The sequence below is a fragment of the Mycena indigotica genome (genome assembly GCF_014461135.1).
Source record: "Mycena indigotica strain 171206Taipei chromosome Unknown Mind.scaff0006, whole genome shotgun sequence".
NCBI lineage: Eukaryota > Fungi > Basidiomycota > Agaricomycetes > Agaricales > Mycenaceae > Mycena > Mycena indigotica.
In genome coordinates this window covers 2,397,646-2,422,383 of record NW_023503005.1, presented here as the reverse complement: position 1 = coordinate 2,422,383, position 24,738 = coordinate 2,397,646, and the positions used below count along the sequence as shown (strand labels likewise).

Below are 24,738 nucleotides of genomic sequence, written 5' to 3'. Positions count from 1 at the left end.
CCTGTAGTACTAGTACAGTATTTTTGGTGCAATTTCTCATTTTTCGCTTTCGCTGTTGGACGACACCGGGGGCATTCATTATTGCTTACCTTGACCTCTTCTTACTAGTGGTTGACGGAGAATTCTGGTGCTTCGAAGGCAGTCGTGTGGCCAGAGTGAAAGATTGTTGAATCGACTTCTTTGTTGCTTCTTTGATGAGTTTGATCAATGGAGTGAATCGCGTGAGAGTCGGCCAAACTCTGCCTTTAAAACCTCGATATGTCCTGGCGGATCTGCGTTGGCTCTCAACCTCTCCCTCGACCACGTCTAGGACCACAATGTCTGACATCGAGAAGGATTACACCACCAGCGACTCTGGCTCTGGCTCGGCTCCTCCCGAGTATACGGAGCGTCCAAAGGGTTTTCGTGGCTTTTACTCGCACCCAGCAACACAGGTAGCGATGGTTGGCTTCGTCTGCTTCATGTGCCCTGGTCTCTTCAATTCCCTGAGTGGAATTGGCGGTGGTGGTCAAGAAGATGCAAAGACAGGTAAAATTCTCATTGTGCGTCTTTTGAACCAATCTCTTAATGCTCTTCCAGCCGATAACAGCAATGTCGCGCTGTACTCGACTTTTGCTGTACGTCTCCTTGCTCCATGCTATTCCCGCTGATCGTTTACCCGTAGGTTATGTCGTTCTTCGCCGGGTAAACACTTTTGCTTTACCCGTTCCCGTTCCAGACTCCAGTCGCTAAAACTCCGGTTAGCACTATCAACAACAGAATCGGCGCTATCCGCACCCTTCAACTTGGCACTCTCGGGTGAGTCGGGTTTCCATGGCCTGATATCGATTTTGAACCTGTTTCACAAGCTACTGCCTCTACATTGGTGGTTTCTTGTACGTCAACTCGATATTGTGCAGAGATTGTTGCGAGCCATGAACACAACAGGACCATCAACATTCATCCTCATAGCACACGCGCTACTGACTTCGCCATTGCAACTGGAGCCATTCTGGGTGTTTGCGCTGGCTTGCTTTGGACAGCGCAGGGTTCCCTTATGCTGGCGTATCCAACAGAGGGCGAAAAGGCCAAGTTCATCGCCATATTTTGGGCTATCTTCAATCTTGGAGGTGTCCTCGGGGCTGCTATCGCCTTCGGCACAAACTTCCACAACCCGGTGCGTTGTTCCGCAACAGTCTTGCCAGCGCATGATCTAATTTTACTATCACCTCAGGCCGGAAATGGTGCGTCTGACGATTGAAGCCATATGCATGTTCTGACAGTCTAACCCCAGTTACCAATGGAACATATGTGTGCCCTCTCATTCTATACTCAACCCACATCTAACTTCTAGACCAGATTGCTTTCCTCATTTTGACTTTGATCGGGGCCGTGATTCCCTTCTTCATGACCAACCCTCGCAATGTCATCCGTACCGATGGCACTAGATTGTCGATCCCCCTCAATCCGTCATGGAAAGTGGAGTTCATTGGTCTCTATGTCGCTCTCAAGACCGACCCAATGATCATTCTACTCTTCCCCATGTTCTTCGCATCAAACTGGTTCTATGCCTGGCAATTCAATGATTTCAACGGTCTCCTATACTCTGCTCAACGGCATCGTGCGCTTACAGTAACCCAGGTGCTTTATTCAACATTCGCACACGTTCATTGAACAGTATGCTTTACTGGTCATCGCAAATTGTTGGCTCTTTAATCATGGCCTTCGTCCTTGACCGCAAAGGCGTGAGCCGCCGTACTCGTGCATTCATCGGTTGGGCGATCGTTTTCGTCATGGTCTTCGTCGTGCATGGATGGTCATACCACTACGTGATGTAAGCATATTCTCTTTTTGGAGAGACAACGCTCTTATATATGTTCACAGTCAATATGAGCGCGACTCTCCCATTGTCACTGATCCCACTAAACGCATTGACTTCTCTGAGAAGCGATATGTTGGCCGAGTGTAAGCGGATCGCTTGTCTTTTCCACCTTTCTCATGACTTGCCTAGCTTCTTGTACATCTTTTTCGGTCTACTCGACGCTATGTGGCAAACCTGCGTCTACTGGATGATGGGTGCCATGTCCAACGACCCCAGCAAGCTTGCGTACTTCACTGGATTCTGTGGGTCTATGATATTTACCTGCGAACACTTTACCAATAAAGGTGATTAGACAAGGCTATCCAGTCTGCAGGCTCTGCAGGCTCATGGCGTGCAGACGCTGTTAAAGTTCCGTAAGTAATAGCGCTGAAGTGGGTGGTATCGTGCACTGACCATCTGCTCCAGTTTCAGGAACATGTTTGCATCTACCTGGGCCCTCTGTGCCGCAGGGATGCTGTTTTCTCTCCCCATGATATATTTGCGGGTCAAGGACACCACAGATATCGCGGACGAGGCCATGTACGCGTGTTTTCTTTTAGTCACCTGGTCGTGTTCTGATTTTTTTAGTGCTCGAATGGACGAAGCGGGCCACGTGCAGCCCGCAGAGGTCGTAGAGACCAAGGTTGCTGAGAAGACGACATAAATGATGCTTATGCTGACGATCTTGCAATGCGAATATTACTTTTTTTTCGGTGTACCGTAGGAGTCAAGGTTCCAAGATCCAAAGCAAAACTTCCGAAAGGGAGCCTTTGTCGAGTAGCTACATCGGCGGATGAGAATGAGCGTGTCGGCGCGCCATGTCGGCGCGCGCAACGTTGTTGGCAAGTCGTTGGAACGCTTGATTAACGATCGGCGCCGACCGAGGTCAATTTTTCTTATGCCAGTATTTTTGCCTTTTCACGGCGAGTACTGCCCCAAAGTGGAAGTGATGGCGGTAAAATGTCCTAAATAAGAAGTTCTGTGGACAACTCCATTGATTCCAGCCAACAGTTCAAAACGCGCCCGTGATCAGGGGATGGCAGGGCACTTGGCTTGGCGAATCTAATATAGCACCGTCCTCTTTCTCTCCCGTTTTCGTTCACCCTTCACTTTCTTCACGGCTCGCGGCACACACGAGGCTTGACCTTGGCTCCGACCGTCAATCACCATGGCTGAATCTGCTTCTATTGCTCTACGACGTTTCTCCCGCACTCGCACTGGTGATGAAGAGCAGCAGAACACGTCCACAGTGGCCTCTGAGATGGTCCTGAAGCAAAGTCCGACAAACCTTGTTGACCGTTGGCTACGAAAAGGCAAAAGACGAGTCGGCATCTCTGAGTCGCTGAAGGCTGTCGCGTTCTCATCCTGTTCGTCGCGTTATCTCCCACTTATTAGCGTTCGCTCACCGTTACCGATAGGGCTGAATATTCTCATTATCTTCATCCCCATAGCATGGGTGGCCCACTTCTACAACGAAAAAGACCCAGAGCATCCAGAAGAGACCTTTCCATACGTCCTCACCTTCATTATGTGTTTCCTGGCGATCATACCACTCGAAAAACTGTTCGACTACTGTGATTCCTCCTTGGTTATGTATTGCTTGCTTACGCTGACCACGTCCTCTCAGGTGGCGAGCAAATGGCCTTTTATTTAGGTGAAGATTTGGGGGAATTGCTAGTCATCACGCTCAACAAGTATGTCAATGCTTCGGCACCTTCACGACAGCCGATTTAATTCCTACAGCACTGTGGAAGCAACATTGGCTATTATCCTCCTCAAGAAATGCGAACTTCGTCTCCTGCAGAGCACAATCATTGGAGTCGTTGTGTTACATTTGCTGCTTGTACCCGGAGTAGCTTTCGTCACTGGCGGTGCACGAATTGTGGAGCAAGACTTGCATCCGCACATCACGCAGCTAAATCAATCTTTACTGACTATCGGGTATGTGGTTCTCTATAGTTCTATGGCCAGTGTCTGATCGGGATCCCAAGCGTCCTCACACTTCTCTTACCCGCTAGTTTCTTTGCGGCTCTTGATCGGGGCGTTATCCCCGTGAACGCCGAACAACTTGCCGAGTCCCTTGTAAATGATACGACGCGCAGGATGCTACTCCAAATGAGCCGTGGTCTCGCATTTATCCTCCTCGGAGTGTGAGCATCGCCCATCTAGTCTTGTTAATTCGCTTACCCTGCTCTAGTTATGTCTGCTCCCGCATCTTCTTGCACAATCCACCAGGCGAAAATGTCACTTTGGCTGATCACAAGCTCGCTCCCGAAGCGCTTCGCGATCGCGCAAAGGAGAGAGAAGAGCAAGAGCCGGAAGTCAACCAGTATGTGTGTATTGCGATCATTGCGATCACTGTTGGTATCATGGCTGCAACTGCCGAGTGGCTGGTTGGTATTACTCACTTGAACCGCCTCTACCTTCTTACAACTATTCAAAGGTCGATAGTATCGAATTTGTTCGAGAAGCGGGTGGAATTCAAGAAGAGTGCGCACAAATCTCATCTGAATCGTCAACCCAAGAAGCTAATCAACTTGCAGATTCTTTGGTCTTGTTGTCTTGCCATTGGTTTCCTTCTCTGGGGACGGCTTCCTTGCAATTCTCTTCTTCCTCCGCAGCTGGATTCAGTATTTCCGTGGGATACATGCCCCACCTGTGAGTATCGGTCTAGCCTGATCACGATCTTCAGTTGAACTCTTCACAGGGCCAACTTGCGAACGCTCGTCCCATTGACCTGAGTATCCAATTCATTCTGTTCTGGATGCCCTTCATCGTACTCTTGGGCTGGTGGACCGATCGACCAATGTCATTACTCTTCGACCTTTTCGAGGTTGCACTCCTCATTGGAGCATGTTTCATTGTGAATTATGTCACGGCCGATGCGAAGACAAACTGGGCGGAAGGGTTTGCCATGTTGTCGTTCTATTGTACGTGGATTTATCCAAAATGCGTTCAAAGCAATACCTGACCGACGGCTCTAGTTATGATTGCGCTCTGCACGTGGTTCTATTCAGGACAAGAGCAAGTCCACCTCTTATTGGGCACAGCTTGCAAGAGTGTACTTGAGACTGTTATGCTGGGGCCAGAGACGGTGGAGTAATATTGTGGTTACTGTCAGCTTTCTAGTCTAATTTATGCGTGTCATACTTGATTATGGGCAACGTGTCCTCATTAACTTCTCCCAAGTTCCAGCAAGGTCTGTCCTGACGTTGCATGACTCGGGTAAGAGGCGCTTAAATAGACGCTCAGAGTTGGTGAACGCAGAGAGCGACAGTCCGCAGCCTGCTAGAACCAACTACGAGATAGATGTCCACTAGGACAACAAGCCTACTGCGTGCGCAGTTGTGTCGCAGTCAGTAACGAGCAAGTTGCCGCTCTCTTTGCTTTTCGAGTCAGCTTGACGACATGTCACGCCGGTCACCAACCCCGCAGCCGAGATTGACCTTGTTCCAAAGAAGGTATAAAGATAACGACTTTGAGATGACTTACCTCCAACCTCTGCCCATTCGAAATCAACCACTACTCCCTCACCGTCGTCGCTTCTTAGCGCGACGACAAACAACATCATGCCAGCACGAACATACTACGGCTCGCCTGCGTATAGCAACCCTGTAACTGTGTTGCCATTCACATCCCCACCACCTCTCAATTATACGCGTTATGCCCAACTACCCGTCGTTCAGGAGAGCACTCTCCATTGGGCCCTCGACGCCCAGAATGCGTCATCACTGCGATGCAATGTCTTCAACGACCCAACTGCACATATTTTGCCCCCACTCAACCCTCGCATCCTGGCCGAAGTCGCAGTCCAGCTACCCTCAGTCACCATCCTCGTGAGCCGCTTCAGACTCACTATTCATCCATCTTCGAGGAAATCATCTTTCGTCACCGTCGCCGATGTCCTCCATGGAATCCATCGTTACCTGTGTCAGCCTCTCCCAAGGCACGAAATGGCCGAAATATCACCAGAAGATTTCGATGCTGCCCGCTTCACACATTACTCTCGCTGCCGTGGCATGGACAGGATAGCTGCAGACTCAGAACCCCTGCGACGAATCGACCTTCTTGGTGGAAACCAGCAATTTTGCGGGCTACAACGGACGGTTGACTCTCCTGACTATTGGATACTGTGTCTTTCATGAGCACTCGGACCCATTCTGTACTACTAGCTGTATTTTATTTGGAAACAAGCTCATTCTGCGGTTAACAAATGAATGCCCGGTTTCCGAATTCGGATCAATCGCGTATGTCACGCGTGTGACTCAACGCGTCAGTCAGTGCTCCCACCACAACAAACACCTTTAGACCCATAATGGACGTGGACAGTGGCGAACTCCCTTCTTCTTCTCTCTCTTTCTCCTCCATCATCCATGGCCCCGCCACCGCCCCCCAAACGCGTCATTCGTACCTATGGAAGGCCGAAGGAGCTTGCCCTAGTAGAGACAGTTATTGTTCCCACTAGGTCCTCGACCCCTCCTCTGGTGAGCAGCTTCCTCGCCAGGTCCTACTTTTGTCTAATACCCCACTAGAATCGATTCACGAGGCGCAGGTCGCCCTCGCCAGCTGATGACGGAGCCAGCGACGCGTTGTTCAAGTACAGAGGAGGGAGCAGTATACGCAGTGCTTTGGCGGCCATAGACGCTCAGTACGACAGCGAAGAAGAATCTCAGCCCGCGCCCCAACCTGTAGTGGAGAAAAAAGACGACACCACCACCTCTCCCATCCAGGATACCCATGCCTCTTCTCCCAATCCCGAGCGACATTCCCCCCCTTCCACTTTCCTTCACAGAGACACCTCAAATCGGGTGGCCTTTTCTGATGACGACTCTGATGCGGAAAACCAGACGTCACCAGCAAAGCACCCCATCCATACGCCCAAATCTCGACGCTCTTCAACGCCACCGACTTCGGATGATGAACTGCCTGAGCGTTTATCCGTTGGCTCAAAACCGAAACCCAAGGCCAAACCGGTAAATTCGCGCGCACCTTTGGCCTTCAGAGCCGATACAAGGAAAGTTGCGCCGGAGGGAAGCAGCAAAAAGCCGAAAATCAAGGTAAATCAGTTTTATTTTTGCAGGCCTTGTTGCTTACGATTTTCTAGGCTCCAACCAAGAAAGAGCTAGATGAAACTAGACGAGAACGTGGCCGCATTGCTGCCGAGACTAAGACTGGTCTGCAACGAGTGGAGAAGCCTGCTCGTTATACCATGAGCAATCTTTTCCAGGGGCTGACAAATCCAGGGTTGAGCGCACTTGGGTAGGTGGCGTTGTGCGTTATGCCTGCGATGTATTGAGACTTTTTCAGGCGGACTGCGTCGTTGGACGATCCCATCACCAACTTTTCTTCATCTCCTCAGCCTCCCCCAATTCCTATTCCTCGCAATGAGGACCAGAGTGTTGCGCCGCCTCCTTTCCTTGCGCCCGAGCCTCAACGGAAGTCAAGCGATTTGCCCCCATTGGACGATTCAGATGACGATCTCCCGGATGCGTCTATTTTGCTGACAGAAGCCAAGCAAGGATATGAACGAGCTCAAAGACAGCAGGAATTGGCAGACAAGAAGGCAATGCTTGTTGCGCAACAACGAACCGCTCCTCCTCCTCAGCATCTGGACGACGATGACGACGATTTAATCGTCCAGCCCAAACCCAAGTCGTCGTCGTCGTTGGAGAAGAAACCACGACTGAGTGAGGCTCGCAAACGGCAAATGCTGATCGGCGAATTCGGACGTGCAAGTGGCAGCAGAGGCATAACTCAAATGCGGGACCAAGTGATGAAAGACTTGAAGAGACAAGTTCAGCGAGATACGGCAAGCATTGTCAACGAGAAAGAGGATGAGTGGGCGAGGCGTGGAGGGACTGTCATGACTACCGGTGCTAGTGCCGTGCAGAACAGTGTGATGATGGATGAAGCCATTAAAGCGATTGCAGAGAGGGGCAAGATCACTGCTGAAGCTCGGGAGGCAAGGATGCAACTTGACCACGCTCCAAATGACGGAGATGACGACGATAGCGACGATGAAGACTGGCAGGAGGACGCTGGCGATGCTGACATTACGATGGTGGAAGAGAATGAAGAAGAAGAAGACAACGACGAAGCACCAATTCAAACTGCCAAAGGTCGATCCAAGCGACTAGTCATAGACTCCGACGACGAGCAGGAGAATGATCAAGGAGACAAAGAAAACGACGGAATGTCCATGTTTGACCCAACTGCCGACAAGGAGAATGAAGGTATCCGACGACAGCCTCTGGGTTCATTGCTGCGACCTAAACTCGTTGGCCGACAAAGCTCATTACTTGGTCTTGAAGAAGGGTTTAGTCGGAGGATGTCGATGTCTCCTGGCGATGTAGCTGAGGACGAAAACGAAAACGCCGAGAATGTGCGACCGGATAACAGGAGAGCTTTAACCAGATTGTCGTCAGACGAAGATCTGTTTATTTCGGAGCCTGCTTCACACAACTTGCAGTTTGCGGAACGCCTAAAACGATCATCGCCAACGTCGACTCAGCCTGGCACACCCGAACTTACTCTTCGCCCAACATTGGAACCAGAACCGTTTGGGGCGAAGTTGAAGTCGATTGAAGGCTTCTCGCAGTTTTCAGATGACGATTCAGTGACGAAACCAACGGTGTTACAGCCAGGCTTCTCTGATTTGTTCGAGGCTGGATCAGAGCAGCAGCCACAACGACAAAGCGAAAGTCGAGGAGCGTCGTTTCGAGATAAGGTTTGTGGATCACGTTATCTTATCACCAATGCGCTGACAAATGTCTCCCAGTCACTGTTTGATCAACTTCGGAAACCTGCAGTGTTCGGTCTCACTCAGGATGTCGAGTTGCAGCCTGCATTCGAGGTCGGAGACCGTCTTCGAGAGAAAGCGGACACGATCTTTGCGAAGGAACAGGAATATTTGTTGCAAGCGGCCAACAAGAACACGGAGAACAGACAGCCACAATTATACGTGGATGAGAATGGGTAAATATTTGTTCATATTGCCAATTCTGCCCACTAAATGAGTGGCAGATTTCTCACTCAGACGCGACCTGACGGTGAAGAGGAACCAGAATTGTACCAACCTTCATCGCCGGTCTGGGACTCCTCTGCTCAGCTTTCGCCATCTCTATCTCACATTCAACCTCAAACACAACCAGGCTCCACTTCTTCATCTAGACAGGATCCGACGTCACTGCGAATTCCCTTGAGAACGTTATCACTCAAGCCTGGCGACCTGGAAAGTCCAGAATCTCCTGTACCTTCTCCTCGAAGGCGGCTGGTCAAGGGTCAACGACCTGTATTCAGCCCACCTGACAGTCCCACATTGAAGTCCTCGGTCAATGTCTTTGATGTGCTTCAGGGAAAGACCACGTCGCGCAAGGAGAAGAAACCGCTGCAAAAGTCAGAATTCATCGAGGGTGAGGCAGAGGAATCTGATGATGACGAAGTAATATTTCGACGCTCTGGGGATGGAGAAGAAGAGGAAGACGATGAAGACCAAGACCAGTCTCTGCAAACACTAGTAGACGACCAGGAAATGGATGAAAACACCATGGCGACAGCAGCTGTTATCGAAAAGTTCCAGGAGCATCAGCATCAAGACGACCTTGAAATCGAGAAGCTTCATCAGGCTGCAGTTCACGGTCAATTGCGCAAAAAGCGGCGCATTGGTGTCGGGCTTGATGATAGTGACGACGACGACGATATCGAGGACTTCCGAGCGAAGCGAATGCGGCGAGGTATGGGCGAAGTTCGTATCGACCGTGGCGACATCAAAGACCTCGGTAAGTTGGGACTTGAGGGAAAGAGCATACCTCATTGCTCACCGTTTTTTGTAGCTAACAACCCTTCCACTGTGCCGTTCTTCCAAGTATATGCAGACGATTTGAAGCATGGTGACGAACCCGAATTTGCCTATTTATTGCAGGGAGAATCCCAGCCCCTTCCCGAAGACATTCCGATGGCCAATTATGAGGAGGAAGGAGAGGGCGAAGAAGAGCAAGAAATTGTAACAACAGCCGAAGTCCGGAGACGCGCCCAGGAGATGGCTCGGAATGGGGAATTTGACGAGGTAATTTTTTTTGCCATTGTGAGCTGTTTCGTGTGCTTAAAATTTGCGTCAGCTGCCTTCAATGGATGCGGAGGACATTTCTTGGATCGACAGACACTTGGAGGACGATGAGGAAACACAGACTAAAATTGTGTCAATCGCGCGGAGGGTAAGATTGATCTCATTTCGTGATGCGCATTAGCTAACGAACCGATCTCTAGCCACAAAAACGGCCAAGCACGGACGCGCGCAATGAGGAGCGACTGAGCAAATGGCACAAGAATGAAGCTCGCTCGTCGCGAAACGCGGGAACTGGACGTGCTTCAGGCAGCACAGCAGTCACAGCCCATCGCCCGAGTGTCAAACCAACAGCCTCAACTTCATCGGGTGTCAAGAAACCTGGTGATGCTCGGAGACCAGTCAAGCACCAGGCGAGCGTTTTGGCGACTGTAGCGACAGACCGTAGCTCGCGATTTTTGTGAAAAGTCGATTTGTATCTAGTATAAGGTTTACAACCGTTAACTTAACCTATATCATCCAAACAAGAAAGCGGTATGAGGGTGATGGTACAAGTTAGAATCCAAGGTATGGGGGTATGGACGAATTAGTAGTACTGTTTGTTGCGAAACGCCTTGCTTATACGGGTCCACGGCGAAGGCTTCCGGGGTAAGTTCTGGTTGAGAGGACGAAGTGGAGGACGCGAATTAGACGGACTACGCCGTCGACGATTCGTAGTTTGGATCTGGAAACGTTATCAGTGACCTGCTGGATAGAGGAGTAAACAAACCTTTTGGCGCATCATGAGCAACTTGGCCATGTTGGCCGGAGGGGCATTTTCCCTGAACGGGTTGCCTGGGATTTACTTGAGCACTCCCAAGTAGAAGAGGGGGGGTAGACAACTGACGAGAAGCAACCAGCGTTGGGGATTGGTCATGAGCATCGACATCGTCGGCGGCAAGAATGGACAGGTAGACGAGGAGGAGTGAAAATATAATGGCCGCAAATTGAAGGAGCATGGCGCAGCCCCCGTTTGGGCAGACGGAAGGTGGAGAGCTCCCTTGAGGGTGGTCGTCGTCTGCAAGAGTAATCCCCAACGAATGGCTCGGCTGATCTCACGATTTTTGACTAACGTAATGCTGATGCCGTTTCTTCCACTAAGCGTCCACCTGATTTGCAAAGCCGCTCTAAATTCAGTCGCCTCCTGTACCCTCTACGGCCAACCTTATCTCGAAGCTGCCCTCAATAAAGCGCGTACAAATGGTCTATTGACGCGTAAAACCTTCTTTCCTCGGTCTTTTTTGTGCTACTCACCATCTCCAACAGTTTCAAATCACATCTCGACGTGAGGACTACTACGCTATAAAAAAAAGGCATTTCAGTCTCAATTCACTAGGCTCGACGACCCTCTTCTCTGGGGCGCACTTCCGACGAAATATTTCCTCCGTTCTCGCACCACTCGCTGGACTTTGGGTGCCTCCGATGTTATGTTCACAAATCCGTAAGCCGCCGACTTGAACACGTCTTTTCCGACAAACCTGCCCAGCCTAGTCTTTTCTCTACCTTCTTCCGGCATGGACAGGTAATAGAAACATTCCGAGGCGGGGGAATCGATCAGCCGGCCGTGGATTCTGCCATTGCCAAACTCGACGCTGGTCAATGGGTTCGTTCTTCCCCAAAACCTCTAAATCACATTCGAATTCATGCGCCTCTTCAGATCCACTTGTTCAGTGAGGGTAAAATCAACCAGACCAACACATATCTACAACTAGATGGCGTCGCTCAGCTTCCTAGATTCAAATGGGGCGTGTGAGTGTGTCTAATGCGGTTCTATGTTCCTCCGATTCTCAACACCACCAACAGCGGCCGAATGCTCATGGAAACTTCGACGCTCCCTGTTATTCTTCCAATGTGGTTGACCGGGTTTGACCACTTAATGCCTGAAGGTCGTCAATTCCCGTACAAATATCTTCCACGATGGGGAAAGCAACTCAGCGTAACATTTGGGCCTCCAATAGATCTGACGGAGATCAAAAGTCTACTTCATGCGAGGAAGGGGAGCGATGAAGAGATGGCAAGGATGCGGAGTAAAATTACGAGTGTTTTACATCATGCAGTAGAGTCTTTAGGAAGGTCTGTTTCAGGAGACCTGCTTTCAAGGACACCACAATAGATATTTGATTCTGTACTAAGTACCAGGATCAAGGAAGAACTAACTTGAAGATGCAATCAATTTCTCAGGCTTGTACAGCCACCCTCATTTTCCGCCCTCATCACTCGACGCCGACGCAGCTCAAGACCTGCTGCTTGTGGTGAGTCCATTCAGCATTCATTCTGGTCCTAAACGTCGTATGAATGCTTGAGCGACGTTTGACGGGCTAGAAAGTTGAAATGGGGTGGATGCTTAAATCCTCGTTAGATGTCTGCTGCCAACAAGATTTTGCGCACGGCCAACGCGCCAACGACCGCTCCTGACGAGACTGAGATTTCCGTTGCTCAGGCTCTCGTTGACCTCGAAAACAACGTCCCTGAGCTCAAAACTGAGCTCCGGCCCCTTCAAATCTCCGCCGCCCGTGAAGTGGATGTCCGTGGCGGCAAAAAGGCTATCGTCATCTTCGTGCCTGTCCCTCAACTCAAGGCATTCAGGAAGGTCCAGCAGCGGTGTGTTTCTTCGTAATCTAGGCGCATGGATCATTGACTTGACTTAGTCTGACCCGTGAACTCGAGAAAAAGTTCTCTGACCGTCATGTCGTCTTTGTTGCCCAGCGCCGGATGCTCCGCAAGCCGACTCGTACCTCCCGTGTCAAGCAAAAGCGCCCCCGTAGCCGCACTCTCACCAATGTCCATGAGCGGATTCTCGAGGACCTTGTTTTCCCCACTGAGATTGTTGGCAAACGCACCCGTGTTGCCGTTGACGGCTCAAAACTCCTCAAAGTGTATGCTTTTTGCTATAACGACAATATATTTCCTCATCGATTTGCAGCTTCCTCGACTCCAAAGACGCGACTTCCCTCGAGTACAAACTCGATTCATTCTCGTCCGTTTACCGCCGCCTCACGGGCAAGGATGTCGTTTTCGAATTCCCTGTAGTTGCGCAAGAGTAGGTTTGGTTAGGATATGCAGTAAATTCCATGCTATGCTAGTCCATGTTTTGACTCTCCACTTGACTTGAGCTATTGTGTGACTGTTTGTGACGCCGATTCAATTCCTGTTCCCTTCCTTCATCCAGCCCCTGCGCTGTACGGCGCCCAGCGCCTCCACTCTTTTCATATGGAGCAGTTTTCTGCACCACCCATGGACCCATATGCTCGTTCTCGTTATGACCAAGGGATCGACAGCAAGATAGTCGTCATGGGCAACTCTGGCGTTGGCAAAACCTCCCTCCTTCAGCGCTATACCCAGGTTTGCCACCCATCTCCGCATCCGATTTCACTTTGTTCAAATAGCGCGTAGAATAAGTTCGAGCCCAACAATAATGTATCAACTGCTGGTGCTTTTTTTGTTACGAAGAAGGTGAGGTTGCGCAAGACGAGCTTGTTTACCTTCTTCTTACGTTTGAACAGGTTTATGTACACGGTCTCAGAGTTCGTTTGCAACTGTGGGATACCGCTGGTCAGGAGCGATTTCGGAGTATGGTGCGTCTCGGTTACTCGCCTTGTTTTGTCCTTGTTGACAGTTGACTAGGCTCCCATGTATTATCGAGGTTCCTATGCCTCTCTATCCACACTTCTCACCGCTGAATGTCTTTGATTCTAGGCGCCAATGCGGCTCTCCTGCTCTATGACATTACCAATGCATCTACCTTTAACGACATTCGTGGGTGGCTTGAAGGCAAGTTTTTTTATTCATCGCGCCCCAATAAAGCTAATGCGCCTCCAGAACTCAAGAAGAACTGCCAGCCCGACCTCATTATCTATATCGTTGGGGCGAAAGCGGATCTTGCCTCTTTCCGCCAAGTAACCCCCGACTTGGCACGTCTTTCCTTAAGCCGGTGGTTTCCTCCACCTGAACCGCCCCCACCTCCCATTCCCACTCCCATCCCGCAAGTTTCAACTCTTTCTTACATCCGACCCCGTTTCACATCATTCCCTGGCTTGCGGTCTCCCCCCATTACTCCTTCTCCAAACCCTGCCCCCGACACTCATGCCTACCTCGACCTACAAGCCAATGGCCGCTCTTCCGGTCTCTCTCGGAGTAACACTAGCACCTCTACCCGACCCCAGTTAAGCGCTGCAGGATCCTCCCGGACTACGGTATCGAGCACGGCCCGACAGCAGTCCCGATTTGGGTCACACTTCGGTCTCAAGGTCGGAGGATGGAGCGAATTGCAGGACTCGAGCGATAATAGTCTGAATGAGGATGACGAGGCCGGCCAAGAAGACCCCGATGATGATGGAGAATGGGGCTTGAGCAAGGGTATGGAACTATTCGAGGTGTCTGCAAAAGACGACATCGGTACGTGATTACTCCTTATCTCCCGGTCCGAACTAACCGCATCTGGGTCTAGGCATTCAGAATTTGTTCGACCATCTGATTTCTGCCATCATCACTCGCAAAGATCGGATTGAGAAAGAGAATGCACTCAAGAAACGAGACAGCGTATATCTTAGTTCGGTTGCTGTCCCAACATGGAGTGCTCAGGCCGATGAGGAGGAAGCTCGCGAAAAGGCGGAAAGGGAACGGGCAGCAAGAGGTTGGAGTTGTTGCGCCACTTGACTGCGACGCCGGACGCCGCCTTGTACTTTTGACTGTCTGGTTTGCTCAGTGTCCCTTCCTTTTTTTTCTGCATCTCTCATTGTAACATCTCGTGTCTAGTCCATCTTACGACCTTTTCTCTCTCTCTCTCCACGCAATCGCCCCGTTTCTTTTACTGCATCTCTAACTGACTCCATCGCATCTCCCCATTATTCGTTGTTTATGCGTCTGCTACTACAAGTACTATATTGCACATATACTTTCAACATTTATGACCAAGCCACTCAAAACGCATTGATGACTAACATGTCAGTTGTCGTTACCTGCCCACACTCACTCACTCATGTCCCTCATTCCTCCGAACCCCAACAAAGAAGTGCCTGAGACATCGTCAGACTGCACTCCCGAGCATTGTTTTCACGCCTTCGATGCCCTTTACTGCGCTCTGACATCTGCGAAACCCATTGCCCCGACATTTGTTGACGACAAATAGTGACTATGTACATTATGGTGTGTCCCCTGCTCTGAACTACCTTACAGCCCTCTCTTTGTGACTTGGAACACGCGCCGTGAAGGCCGTTCACCACGATTGCGTGGATGTCTTGGCAGCTTTGAACCACTTACCCTCCATGATGGGTTGGCCGAATTTGCCCTCCTCAGTGCATTCCGAGATGACCGGTTTCGCAAGATTGACCGTAGCGAACTTCCAACACTCGAATGCGCGTGAGTCCCCGCTTCTTTTCACTCGCCTTATTGGCCCTTGACGATGACAGGGTGTCGCTATTAACCGATTTTGAAGACGCTCAGTCCTACCTCGACTGGACGATTGGGGTTCACGGGATCAGCATCAAATTCGCCCACCCTTCTCTGCTCGCATCGCCCAATTCGTCAGGAGCTCCTTCTCCGCTTTCGTCCGCCACACATCTCCCACCGGTCAACTCGCGCCGAACATTTAGTGCGACATATTTGCCTGACGTTATTCCCGAACAAGGTTGGGACAGAATAGCCGCGGTCGATAGCGCGATTCAGAAGGCAGGCTGGAGTGGGAGGATCACAGAAGATCTCCGACGGAGTATCAAGTTGCGCCGGTATCAGTCCAGGAAATGCACTGTTGGCTGGGACGAGTATGTCGAGTGGAGGGAGAGACAGGCTGCCTAATTGGTAGAATTGTGTTATGGCAATTTGGACTCGAAGAATCGACTTTGGACTTGATCAATGTTGCGACTGTTTACCCATTCCTCTCTGAAGTGGCTACGAATGCGCCCCCAGACGGTCTTTAAGAGCTCCATATCCTGGTTGCTCGTCTTCTCGAAAGCGACGAGAAGCCAGTAAATAGTCGACCGTGACGGTTCGATGTGTTTGGGGAGCGCGAGGAACACATCCAACATATCATTCAGCACTGGGAGGACCCAAGGGTGCTGCCCTGGGTGGTCAGGGGCCGAAGGGACACCATGTCGGTAAAATCCCAGGAATAATGCTCTGAACATCGCCAAGTCTGGCTCATACGGAGAAGGTACAATGTTTCCGTCTTCCACACGATAGAGGGGGGCGCCGATTTCCACGTTTTCCGACGAAAGCATGTCTGTAAACGCTTGGAGCGCCTCACGGAGGTGCCCATGATAAGCTGCTGCTTGCGCAGTTAAAGTAAAGGTCACTTTGTTGGGAATCATGGTTGATCTAATGGTGATATGCTGGTCAGCAAGCGAACGCGACACAGAATCTATGTCGTTCGGCCCCAAAGCTGTTTCGGGGACCATGTTGTTGCGCAGCAAACGATAGATCTTCATGACCATATCGAAACGGTTGTGGCAGGAAAAAGCCCAGAGGCACGCGTTGACACCATCGAGACCCAGTTCTTGCCCTTCGCGGCTCATTCGTTCGAGGACGGTGCGTATGTCTCGTAGTTTGCCGTTCTTGGTGTAGTATTTCAGTAGTACGAGGTGCGAAACTCGATTGGGTGACATTCCCGATGCCTTGAGCAGTGAAGTCGTTTGTTCAAGTGCGACTTTATCGCGTCTCTCCACAGCATGATTAATCAGGGTCGTATATGTTCGGATGTCGGGGAGAATATTGGATGAAGCGCCTGGGTCAAAGTCGGCTTCATTTGGTAATATAGCTGTGCCCGGCTGTCGAGCAGACACAAAGTCGACAAACGCGTTGAACGCGTTTTGGAAGTCGGCAGGACGCGCATTTCGCAATCCTTTTCCGGCATTATCGATGAGCGCGTTCCATTGGTAGGTCGTGAGTTTCCGGCCAGACTGATGAATTATAGTCAACACATGTAAAAGCCGCGAGAAAAGCGTCTGCGTTTTGGGGCGCTGGAGGGAGATAAGCCGCACAAGACGATTCAGATGAGGGTAGGGGATAGGGAAAGGTACAGAAACTAATGTCTCGTAAGCCTTCCACCCTTGGGAATGCGACTGAGTATTGCCCAGAATGCGCAAAAGGTCGCGACGCCAGTTGACACGATCTACACCTTGTTGTAGGGACTTCTCCTTGTCGAATAGAATGGTGAGATTCAAATCTTCGAACGCGTCTTCGTCGTTGTGAGAGAGAAGAGTTGCTCGTCCATGTTTGAAAACTTGGTGATGGATGATGGGAACGGGAAGAGGCCGCCATGGCCTTCCAGTCGGATACCCGCGACTGCTCTGGACTATGCGAAAGGTAGGTGCTGGCTCTACTAACGGCGAGGAGAAATGAGCAGACAATTGTGTGGGGGAGTGGGCAGTAACACCACCGGCCAACGATGAGTTCTGAGGGTCGTTTACTGTCCCGGGGAGCGATGACTCGGCGTCTTCTGACTGAGCCTTGGTAGACTTGTTCACTCTTAGTTGTGAAAGCCATGTGGGATTGCGGACAGTGCCTCGCGAAAAGGCTCTGAGCATCAACTGCAGTCATCCTGCCCTTCATGGTGAGAATGATAAAGTAGCCATGGAGTGAGCGCACCACAAGCCCAGGGGTATTCAGACGCTGCAATTAAGTCGCGTCTTCAACCAGCCGCAACTTTTTTGAGGGAACCTTGGACAAGTCACGCAAAGTCACAGTCACGCATACTCCCGATACTTCTGAGTGCTTTGACGCTTTTCGTCCATCCCTCATGGGCTGGCAATTGCACATACTCCGCCTCACAATCAATCTGCTCTACTCCCAAGTTCTATGAAGGTCGATAACAGCTCTCACTTCTATTTAAAGCATGGACTAAAATGCACCACAGTTCGGCAAGCAGATCCAGGCGCAACAGGTGCCAGGATGGTCTACATATTACCTCGACTACAAGTTCCTGAAAAAGATCATATCGTCCCTCACCCAACACCGACCTGCTTCAGAAGCTGCTGCCTTAGCTTTGGGATTGCGGCCAGGCGATATATCGGAATCGTCGACCCAACCCTCTTCAACTCAGCTTGTCCCCCCTCTCTTTCCAGACACAGCAACTCCGGATGATGACTCTCGTGCTCATAAGGCTGCCTTCTTCTTCAAATTGGAGCGAGAGTTAGAAAAGGCAGGTGGAGAATGCACGACGTTTGCAATTGGTAGGCTTATCTGTCCTATAGATCAATGAATTCTATCTCCAAAAAGAGGCCGAGCTTAAACTGCGATTGGAGACTCTGCTGTCGAAAAGAAGGGCTGCTGCGATGAGAGGTTTCCCCGACCCATCAGACGATGTTGGCCAGAAGAATGTCGAGTGGACGGCGGTCGAAGAGGGATTCAGACACCTCGAAAGAGATCTCGGTAAACTACAGGTACACCCACTCCAACTCTTCCTCTCTTCCATCCAAACTCGCCTTTCAGCAATTTGTCGAAATCAATGCCACAGGTTTCAGGAAAATCCTCAAGAAATATGATAAGCGATCCAAATCGACCACGAAAGAACTCTATCTGGCTCGGCAGGTTGATGTTCAACCCGTTTTCAACCGACAACTTATCTCGGAGCTGTCCGACACCGTCGCAGCGTGTCTCCTCGACCTGACAGACCTTTCATCTGGGCTGAAATTCGAGGGCTCTGCTGCTTCAACCGATCTCGTTGCTCAACAAATCATGAATGAGCGAACCCAACATATGGGACCATTCCAAGAACTGGAGAACAATCTTCGCAAAGCAATCAACAGCAACGACACGTCTGGCGTCACCGAATGGATCCACTTCTCCGAAATTCTTTCACAACGAGGCAAAGTCAACATAACGCGAATTTTGTGGAACGCCATTATTGAGGCGCCGCCTGACCTCGCCAATTTGATCATGGCCTCGCTCTCCACCCCATTCGATTTCCAGTTCATTGATGACATCAATGGACGAACGTGTCTGCATGGCGCCGCTATTGCTGGAGCTCCACGTCTGGTTCAAATATGCATAGAAAGGGGTGTTGATGCTGCTCGAATCGACGCGTATGGCCGCACTGCGCTGCACTATGCAGCCATGAATGGTCATGCTGCCATATGTCGCCGCCTTTTGCAAACAAACCTGGTTTGTGATGTTCAGGACATGGACAATTATACCCCGTTGGTCTATGCGACCCTCAAAGGAAGTGTGGATTGTGTCAAGGTTCTTTTGGATGATGGCAAGGCAAAAACCCCGCCAAACGGTGATCCGATGCCTTTGTCGTTGGCCAGTCAATCCGGCCATCTCGAAGTTGTAACGCTTTTGCTTGAACGTGGTGCCCGCTGTTTACCGAATACTAACGGAGAATACCCGATGCATCTTGCTGCTCGAGAAGGTCACTCTGATGTTTGTCGACTTTTACTTTTCCAAGATGGTTGGGACACCCCTGACAAATATCACGAATGGACGCCACTTTTTCATGCCGCACGCTATGGACGAACAGAATCCATCCGAGTCTTGTTGGATGCTGGTGCCCGAGTTCGCGTCACAGACGAATTAGGGCATCTTGCCGTTTATTATGCAATGTGGTATGGCCACCATCAGTGTCTGAGCCCGCTGCTCAACGCTACTCCCCTAATGGCTTCCGGAGTCGATACTGGAAGAATTCCCAAAGACTCGCCGCTTTCTGATATTGGCATGACAGAATCGGAGATTGACCTCATTCCTTCCCTTTCGCTGCCGCCCCCGATTATGCCTCATCGAGTCTATGGGCACAACTATCTCGACAAAAACCATCTCGTCCAGGTTACAATTGGTCACATGTCGCGACGCAACAGTGAGCGTCCTGGAGTACGGCTTCACCATCGTTTGATCAGTCCTGCGTTCAAGAACGACCTGGTCATCGCTTCAACTCCACTCAAGTTGGTGGTGACTACAGCTCGCGATGTTAACATCAATTCGGGGCCTTATAGTGTGCCATTACCACTCATACAAAACGATGTGGCCTTGGGTACCTACACATTCCAGATTCCCTCACTGGACAATCTCTCCTTGGTTTTCTCTGTCTATCCCAACTTTGGTACTAAAACTATCGGCCGAGCCGTCGCATTGCCCACTTTATTCCAACAGTTCGAAACTAATAGGCCTTTCTCGCTTCCCATTTTGGACACAAGACTTCAAGTCATCGGCGAGGTATCTATCTAATTCAACATCATCTGAGTCCAGTTACTGATGTTCTCCAGGTTGACTTTGAGGTGAACATCGTGACGCCTTTCGAAGGGGTCACGTTGGAGGTTGGCGGCGACGTTGAGACATACTGGAAGTCATTAGCAATGCCGCTTGCCACCAATACGATCCCGCACCGTGGGCCACGTTGGGCTCATCGGTCCAATTTGATTGGCTCTGCCTCGACATCGCCATCGAACCGGTCGGTAGCAAGCAGCTATGTTGGACCCACGCAAGCGTCGACCATCTCATCTCTTCGCGGGAGTTATCTCTATCTTGTCATTCAAGTCACCAGTGATTTGCACCCTGTGGTGTTTGAGGATGTTCTTCTTCCCCAAACTAGTTTCGACTTGACCGTTGCGGACATTACACTTGCTCAATTCGAATCGTTGGCCGTTGCAAGTGGTCGGATATTTGACGCGTCTCGCGCATCAACTAATGTTGACGCATCCGAATGGACAGCTGTGCCCTCTTCGATGGTTTCTCTTGCCCATTTGCTTAAAGTAAAGTCATTCTCTACAATGCTACAGTTCTCAAGGTATTTCAGATGCTCCCGCCTACTTTAGGGATTTGTATGGAGCTCGCTTATCCACAGCGTTCAGTCCGGGCTCAAACGGCAGGATACCGTTTGCAACTCAACACTTTCGTGGATTCTGTCTTGCGAACAATTTACGGCCCCCTTCCACGACGCCGGATTGTCTTCACCTCCTTCTCACCCGATGTGTGTTCAGCCATCAACTGGAAGCAGCCCAATTGTGTGTTGCATCATCGACGTTGTTAACCCTCAGTTGACTATCTCGTAGATCCAGTTTTCTTCGCTTCACATTGTGGCAAGAAGCAAGGGCCGGATGGAGAGAACGACATGGAAGACTGGCGTACAACTAGTGTTGGCGCGGCTGTCGAATTCGCACGAGCAAATAATCTGTTGGGTGTTTTTGTTGACGCTGATCTCCTAGTATGACCGTCTCATTCGTGGATTTCCCAGTGCTGACTGTGCTTGTTTAGTTGCAAGTGCCGTCTTTGATTGACGGCGTCCGAACGGCTGGGCTCTTGATTGGGATTATCGGTGCCTCAGAGCAGTCGGAGCATCTTACGTCAGCGAGTATTGACGCGACACCTGTGGACGCATTCCTGCGGGACAAGATGGTGTCCTACGTTGATCATTCGGCAAGAGAATTGTTTTGAAGAAGGTAACATTAGTGTACATTATTATTATCGAGGACAACATTTTGCAGTTTACATCTACAAACTTGGGTTAGCGCACAACTTTTGTGTCGAAAACAAGGACGAACAAGCCATCTCCAGAATGCCTCGTATCTGTTTTTCGGCGGCGGCTCGTCGTACCTATGCCAATTGAGAATGTGACGATAAGCCTTGACTGAACGTGGCTTACGAATCAGCCTCGACTTGGTCAATGTCGGTCACGAAATCAAGTTCGTGGACCGGCCGCCACGCAAATGCATGTCCTCTGCGCCAGTAGTACAGTTTTGCCCCGAAGTACAGAATCGGGAACATGACGAAAGCTGCAGGCTGTTTCAGAATTCTTTCCATGGTGTAGAAAACTACCGACGCAGATAGTTGGTGATAAGAGTTGCGATATCAAAGTTTCCCTGCGATTGTCAGCTGTGGTTCAAACGGGTTGGCCCGAGACTATTACCTTGAGGAAGACTGCCCACCCGCTGAGCTGTTTAGAGGGTCAGACTGGAGCGGTGGAGTGCAGACGTCGAGCATACGAGACAGATCAAGGCGGTGAAGACGAGGGCATACCAGGCGGCGAAAGGCTGCAACGGCGAGGAGAACGGCAGCTCCTTCCGATTGAACCCTTGCGCGGCCATTCCGGCGTGGAACCGGAGGTAAGTCAAACAAATGCCTTTAGACGTCTTCAGTTGATTCTCGAATTACGTCCAGGTAGCGAGGACTCACCAAACCAGGTAAGCAGACCAGCAACCGATGTCATGTTGGATAGCCAAGTGAAGACTTTGCCTGAGCCAGACCCAACTCCCATATAGGCCAAACAGGCACTGGAAAGGTTCAAACATATTAAAGATTCTCCGGGTATTCTTCTTACAATAACGAGCAGAAGGCGAGTGATACTATAGGAAGGCCATTGGGCAGAGTTTTGCTGAAAATACGCGGGGCGTTGCCAGCAACCGCTAATCCATCTGGAAACACAAGTTAGAATTGATACGCCAGAGTATTAATCACACACAAAGGGCTCGGGAGCTTGTGTAGAGATCACTGCTACCGGCACTCCAGGCAGAGGTGAGCACTGGAGACGATGAGCATTGAGCAGCGACGTAAATGCTGAAATGTTGACTTACGGCAAGCATTGATAATCTGACCAAATTAAGTCGCGTCGACACAAAAGAAAGAGTGCACGGACCGATGGAAGCGCTTTGATTCCGGCGCTGGTTGAGCTCAGCGTGAGTTACACGGAATTTTCAAAAAATGTACCGTTCAATGGCAATGACAAATCTGCCAACAGGATCAGCCAAAAATCGCATAGAGGATGGTAAAAAGTACGGAGAGCTAGCAGCAGTGCCATCCGCGAGGTTCAGTTTTTCTTCGTTTGAAGGAACAAGCAGGCCGATGATGATGACTTCAGGAGTGTGAAATGGGGAATGAAAATAAAAAGAGCCCAAACCTCCACCTATAACAAGCTAAACCGCCGTTCGAGCATTGGGAGACAGAGGGACGCTTACCAATATAAAAAAGCAAAATTCTGTGGATTCACTTCAGTCGCACTCATTGTCGAGTGGGAATATGCATACCGGATGTAAACACGACGGATTGCTTTGGGAAGATTGCGCCTTTGCATATTTAGCGTGGTTCATATCAACATTGGTGACTTTACCGGGGATTTTTCGCTTCTCCTGCTGCGATCTTGGAGAAAATTCACATCAGCAGAGGTCACTGCAGCGCAGCACACATACAGCAACTATCTCTGTCCCACTATGGTGCAATCAGACATCAGTGTTGCGTTAAACTTCAACTTACATATACGAGAAGGCAGCTTGGGTCATAACAGCCCACCACCCTGAAAGCTATAGTCAGTACAGTACCCCAGTTCGTCAGAAAACGAGCCTAAGAAGCGTCCTTTGACTCCAGCGATGTCGTGATACTGAACGAAGGGACCTTCAAATCTGTCAGCATTATCTTATCTGATCGCATCAAGGCAACCCACCAGGGTTTTTCCAGTAGCGGAAACCGATTCTAGTAGGTAGATCGTGTGAGTCGGTAAAGCGATGAGCAAATATGGTCATAATACCGATCGTGGCTTGGGCCACCACCCAGATCCAACACAATACCGAGGATTATAAGTCCAGTGATGGTGAGGACTTTAATGGAGGCGAAGATGAATTCCATCTCGCCGTAAAATCCTGATGGTCTTGTCAGCGCTCCGTCGGCAGGGATCATCGACACAACCTGCTCCTGAAAATCGGTTGAAGGAGAGGCAACAAGATAGTAATGCGGAAGCGTACCACACATGTTGATCCCAATAACAACCAACTAAGACGGATGAGAAAAGGCCAGGGTACTGCACCCATGTCACTAACCATGACGATCGTCATCCACACCTACACTGACTCAGCAATGATCAGTGAGTCTCGATAGACTTACAGCATTATTGACTTTTTCCGTCCAAAAGTCTATTAGAATTGCAGCAGCAGAAATCTGCAAGGGTTTGCGCTCTAGTCACATCAAGAAGGTATGTGTACCTCTGCCGGTAGAATTATTGTCCTGAAGAGCTCTTCAGAATGTCTTCTATTCAAAGAAGTCGAAACCTACCAGTTATACCAATAATTCCATCCCATGGTGAACGAGAATGCAGGATCTACCTAAAATGAATATGTCAATGGTCTGGAAGGGAACAAGCGGATAACTCAACAAAGCGCTTGGCGAGCGTCAAATGCCCTCCAGGGATGGGTAGATAGCTGATCATTTCGCCGAGGGAGATCCTGTAGGAATACGGGTAAACCTTGGGGGCAGAAAGCAACGTTGGTATCGCACATTACCGAGTAGACAATTGTTCCAACAAATATGTAGCCCAATAATAGTCCCACAGGACCGCCGAAACGGAGTGCGTTTGCTGGATCGACCAGCGTGAGAGGCACATAAAGGAAATTGCAAAGTGCTTACCTGTTGATAGAAACAAGCCGGTACCAATAACACCTATGATTCGTCAGTATGTGCTTACTTGACGATTGCAGATCACATACCGCCGATACTACTTTCGCTGAGAGACCGACTCAACAAATTTAGAAAACCGCGTACCTGATCATGGCAACATGACCTATAGAAGTTGGCATAACGTTCAATCACACACACAGAAAGAGCGACTCACGGTTCTTCAATTGTCGAACCAGCTTCTGCTCCGGCTTGACTGTTGACCCAGGGCTGGATTCTACATCAGTGAAACTATGGTCGATGTGTTCCGTTTCAGGCTTCGCGTCTGCAGACGGTTTCTCGGAATGTGGGGGTGTCGTTGGTGGTGGCGAATACATAGCAGCTGGGGCCAAAAGGTGATTTCATTGACACCCAAAGAGCCGGTGGGTTTAAGTAGAACAGAAGCACTGTGATGGCTCCACATGAGAGCCCGCAACAAAGCCGTAAGTGGATG

The 24,738-nt window shown here is 50.1% G+C and overlaps 10 protein-coding genes across 10 annotated transcripts; 7 read left to right on the top strand and 3 right to left on the bottom strand.

Annotated features, from left to right (window-relative positions):
* Positions 1–251: 251 nt before the first annotated feature.
* Positions 252–2,504, top strand: MIND_00718900 (uncharacterized protein; the record flags this gene model as incomplete). The annotated part of the gene is made up of 15 exons (XM_037363890.1): positions 252–528; positions 580–617; positions 665–684; positions 745–798; positions 849–875; positions 928–1,156; positions 1,214–1,223; positions 1,274–1,290; positions 1,339–1,573; positions 1,621–1,813; positions 1,864–1,944; positions 1,991–2,103; positions 2,154–2,214; positions 2,267–2,380; positions 2,429–2,504. The coding sequence occupies exons 1-15, from the start codon at positions 318–320 to the stop codon at positions 2,502–2,504; spliced, it is 1,479 nt and encodes a 492-aa protein (XP_037219534.1). The 5' UTR covers positions 252–317.
* A 504-nt stretch (positions 2,505–3,008) lies between these two features.
* MIND_00718800 (Sodium calcium exchanger) lies at positions 3,009–4,943 on the top strand (the record flags this gene model as incomplete). Its single annotated transcript, XM_037363889.1, has 10 exons — positions 3,009–3,207; positions 3,259–3,414; positions 3,468–3,534; positions 3,584–3,781; positions 3,832–3,990; positions 4,038–4,233; positions 4,284–4,330; positions 4,384–4,498; positions 4,548–4,770; positions 4,825–4,943. 10 exons carry the CDS (start codon positions 3,009–3,011, stop codon positions 4,941–4,943), a joined length of 1,479 nt encoding a protein of 492 aa, XP_037219533.1.
* A 382-nt stretch (positions 4,944–5,325) lies between these two features.
* Positions 5,326–5,985, top strand: MIND_00718700 (Na-Ca-ex domain-containing protein; the record flags this gene model as incomplete). Its single annotated transcript, XM_037363888.1, has 1 exon — positions 5,326–5,985. Exon 1 carries the CDS (start codon positions 5,410–5,412, stop codon positions 5,983–5,985), a length of 576 nt encoding a protein of 191 aa, XP_037219532.1. The 5' UTR covers positions 5,326–5,409.
* Positions 5,986–6,213: 228 nt separating this feature from the next.
* Positions 6,214–10,366, top strand: MIND_00718600 (MRC1 domain-containing protein; the record flags this gene model as incomplete). The annotated part of the gene is made up of 9 exons (XM_037363887.1): positions 6,214–6,324; positions 6,373–6,897; positions 6,945–7,099; positions 7,148–8,567; positions 8,619–8,815; positions 8,864–9,618; positions 9,673–9,905; positions 9,958–10,053; positions 10,106–10,366. 9 exons carry the CDS (start codon positions 6,214–6,216, stop codon positions 10,364–10,366), a joined length of 3,753 nt encoding a protein of 1,250 aa, XP_037219531.1.
* Positions 10,367–10,488: 122 nt separating this feature from the next.
* Positions 10,489–10,996, bottom strand: MIND_00718500 (uncharacterized protein; the record flags this gene model as incomplete). The annotated part of the gene is made up of 3 exons (XM_037363886.1): positions 10,789–10,996; positions 10,672–10,736; positions 10,489–10,626 (listed from the first exon to the last, which is right to left on the bottom strand). The coding sequence occupies exons 1-3, from the start codon at positions 10,898–10,900 to the stop codon at positions 10,489–10,491; spliced, it is 315 nt and encodes a 104-aa protein (XP_037219530.1). The 5' UTR covers positions 10,901–10,996.
* A 21-nt stretch (positions 10,997–11,017) lies between these two features.
* MIND_00718400 (40S ribosomal protein) lies at positions 11,018–14,763 on the top strand (the record flags this gene model as incomplete). Its single annotated transcript, XM_037363885.1, has 19 exons — positions 11,018–11,156; positions 11,208–11,226; positions 11,278–11,382; positions 11,433–11,544; positions 11,599–11,690; positions 11,745–12,014; positions 12,133–12,193; positions 12,301–12,542; positions 12,590–12,817; positions 12,865–12,981; positions 13,025–13,283; positions 13,335–13,394; positions 13,445–13,516; positions 13,566–13,584; positions 13,638–13,712; positions 13,761–14,336; positions 14,389–14,495; positions 14,539–14,636; positions 14,697–14,763. 19 exons carry the CDS (start codon positions 11,018–11,020, stop codon positions 14,761–14,763), a joined length of 2,718 nt encoding a protein of 905 aa, XP_037219529.1.
* Positions 14,764–14,798: 35 nt separating this feature from the next.
* Positions 14,799–15,734, top strand: MIND_00718300 (AMMECR1 domain-containing protein; the record flags this gene model as incomplete). The annotated part of the gene is made up of 4 exons (XM_037363884.1): positions 14,799–14,816; positions 14,890–15,068; positions 15,117–15,299; positions 15,350–15,734. The coding sequence occupies 4 exons, from the start codon at positions 14,799–14,801 to the stop codon at positions 15,732–15,734; spliced, it is 765 nt and encodes a 254-aa protein (XP_037219528.1).
* A 14-nt stretch (positions 15,735–15,748) lies between these two features.
* Positions 15,749–17,461, bottom strand: MIND_00718200 (uncharacterized protein; the record flags this gene model as incomplete). Its single annotated transcript, XM_037363883.1, has 1 exon — positions 15,749–17,461. The coding sequence occupies one exon, from the start codon at positions 17,459–17,461 to the stop codon at positions 15,749–15,751; it is 1,713 nt and encodes a 570-aa protein (XP_037219527.1).
* Positions 17,462–17,732: 271 nt separating this feature from the next.
* MIND_00718100 (Cyclin-dependent protein kinase inhibitor) lies at positions 17,733–21,302 on the top strand (the record flags this gene model as incomplete). Its single annotated transcript, XM_037363882.1, has 8 exons — positions 17,733–17,738; positions 17,791–18,075; positions 18,128–18,316; positions 18,366–20,084; positions 20,135–20,620; positions 20,665–20,872; positions 20,921–21,072; positions 21,123–21,302. 8 exons carry the CDS (start codon positions 17,733–17,735, stop codon positions 21,300–21,302), a joined length of 3,225 nt encoding a protein of 1,074 aa, XP_037219526.1.
* Positions 21,303–21,353: 51 nt separating this feature from the next.
* MIND_00718000 (Lysine-specific permease) lies at positions 21,354–24,622 on the bottom strand (the record flags this gene model as incomplete). The annotated part of the gene is made up of 29 exons (XM_037363881.1): positions 21,354–21,359; positions 21,410–21,461; positions 21,511–21,640; positions 21,688–21,727; positions 21,775–21,801; positions 21,851–21,987; positions 22,041–22,138; positions 22,186–22,279; positions 22,327–22,386; positions 22,439–22,454; positions 22,501–22,525; positions 22,572–22,592; positions 22,641–22,767; positions 22,814–22,839; positions 22,889–22,927; positions 22,972–23,000; positions 23,051–23,069; positions 23,180–23,252; positions 23,302–23,330; positions 23,386–23,627; positions 23,675–23,695; positions 23,739–23,792; positions 23,837–23,858; positions 23,907–23,956; positions 24,007–24,076; positions 24,129–24,207; positions 24,258–24,290; positions 24,338–24,354; positions 24,447–24,622. The coding sequence occupies 29 exons, from the start codon at positions 24,620–24,622 to the stop codon at positions 21,354–21,356; spliced, it is 1,812 nt and encodes a 603-aa protein (XP_037219525.1).
* Between the last annotated feature and the right edge of the window lie 116 nt (positions 24,623–24,738).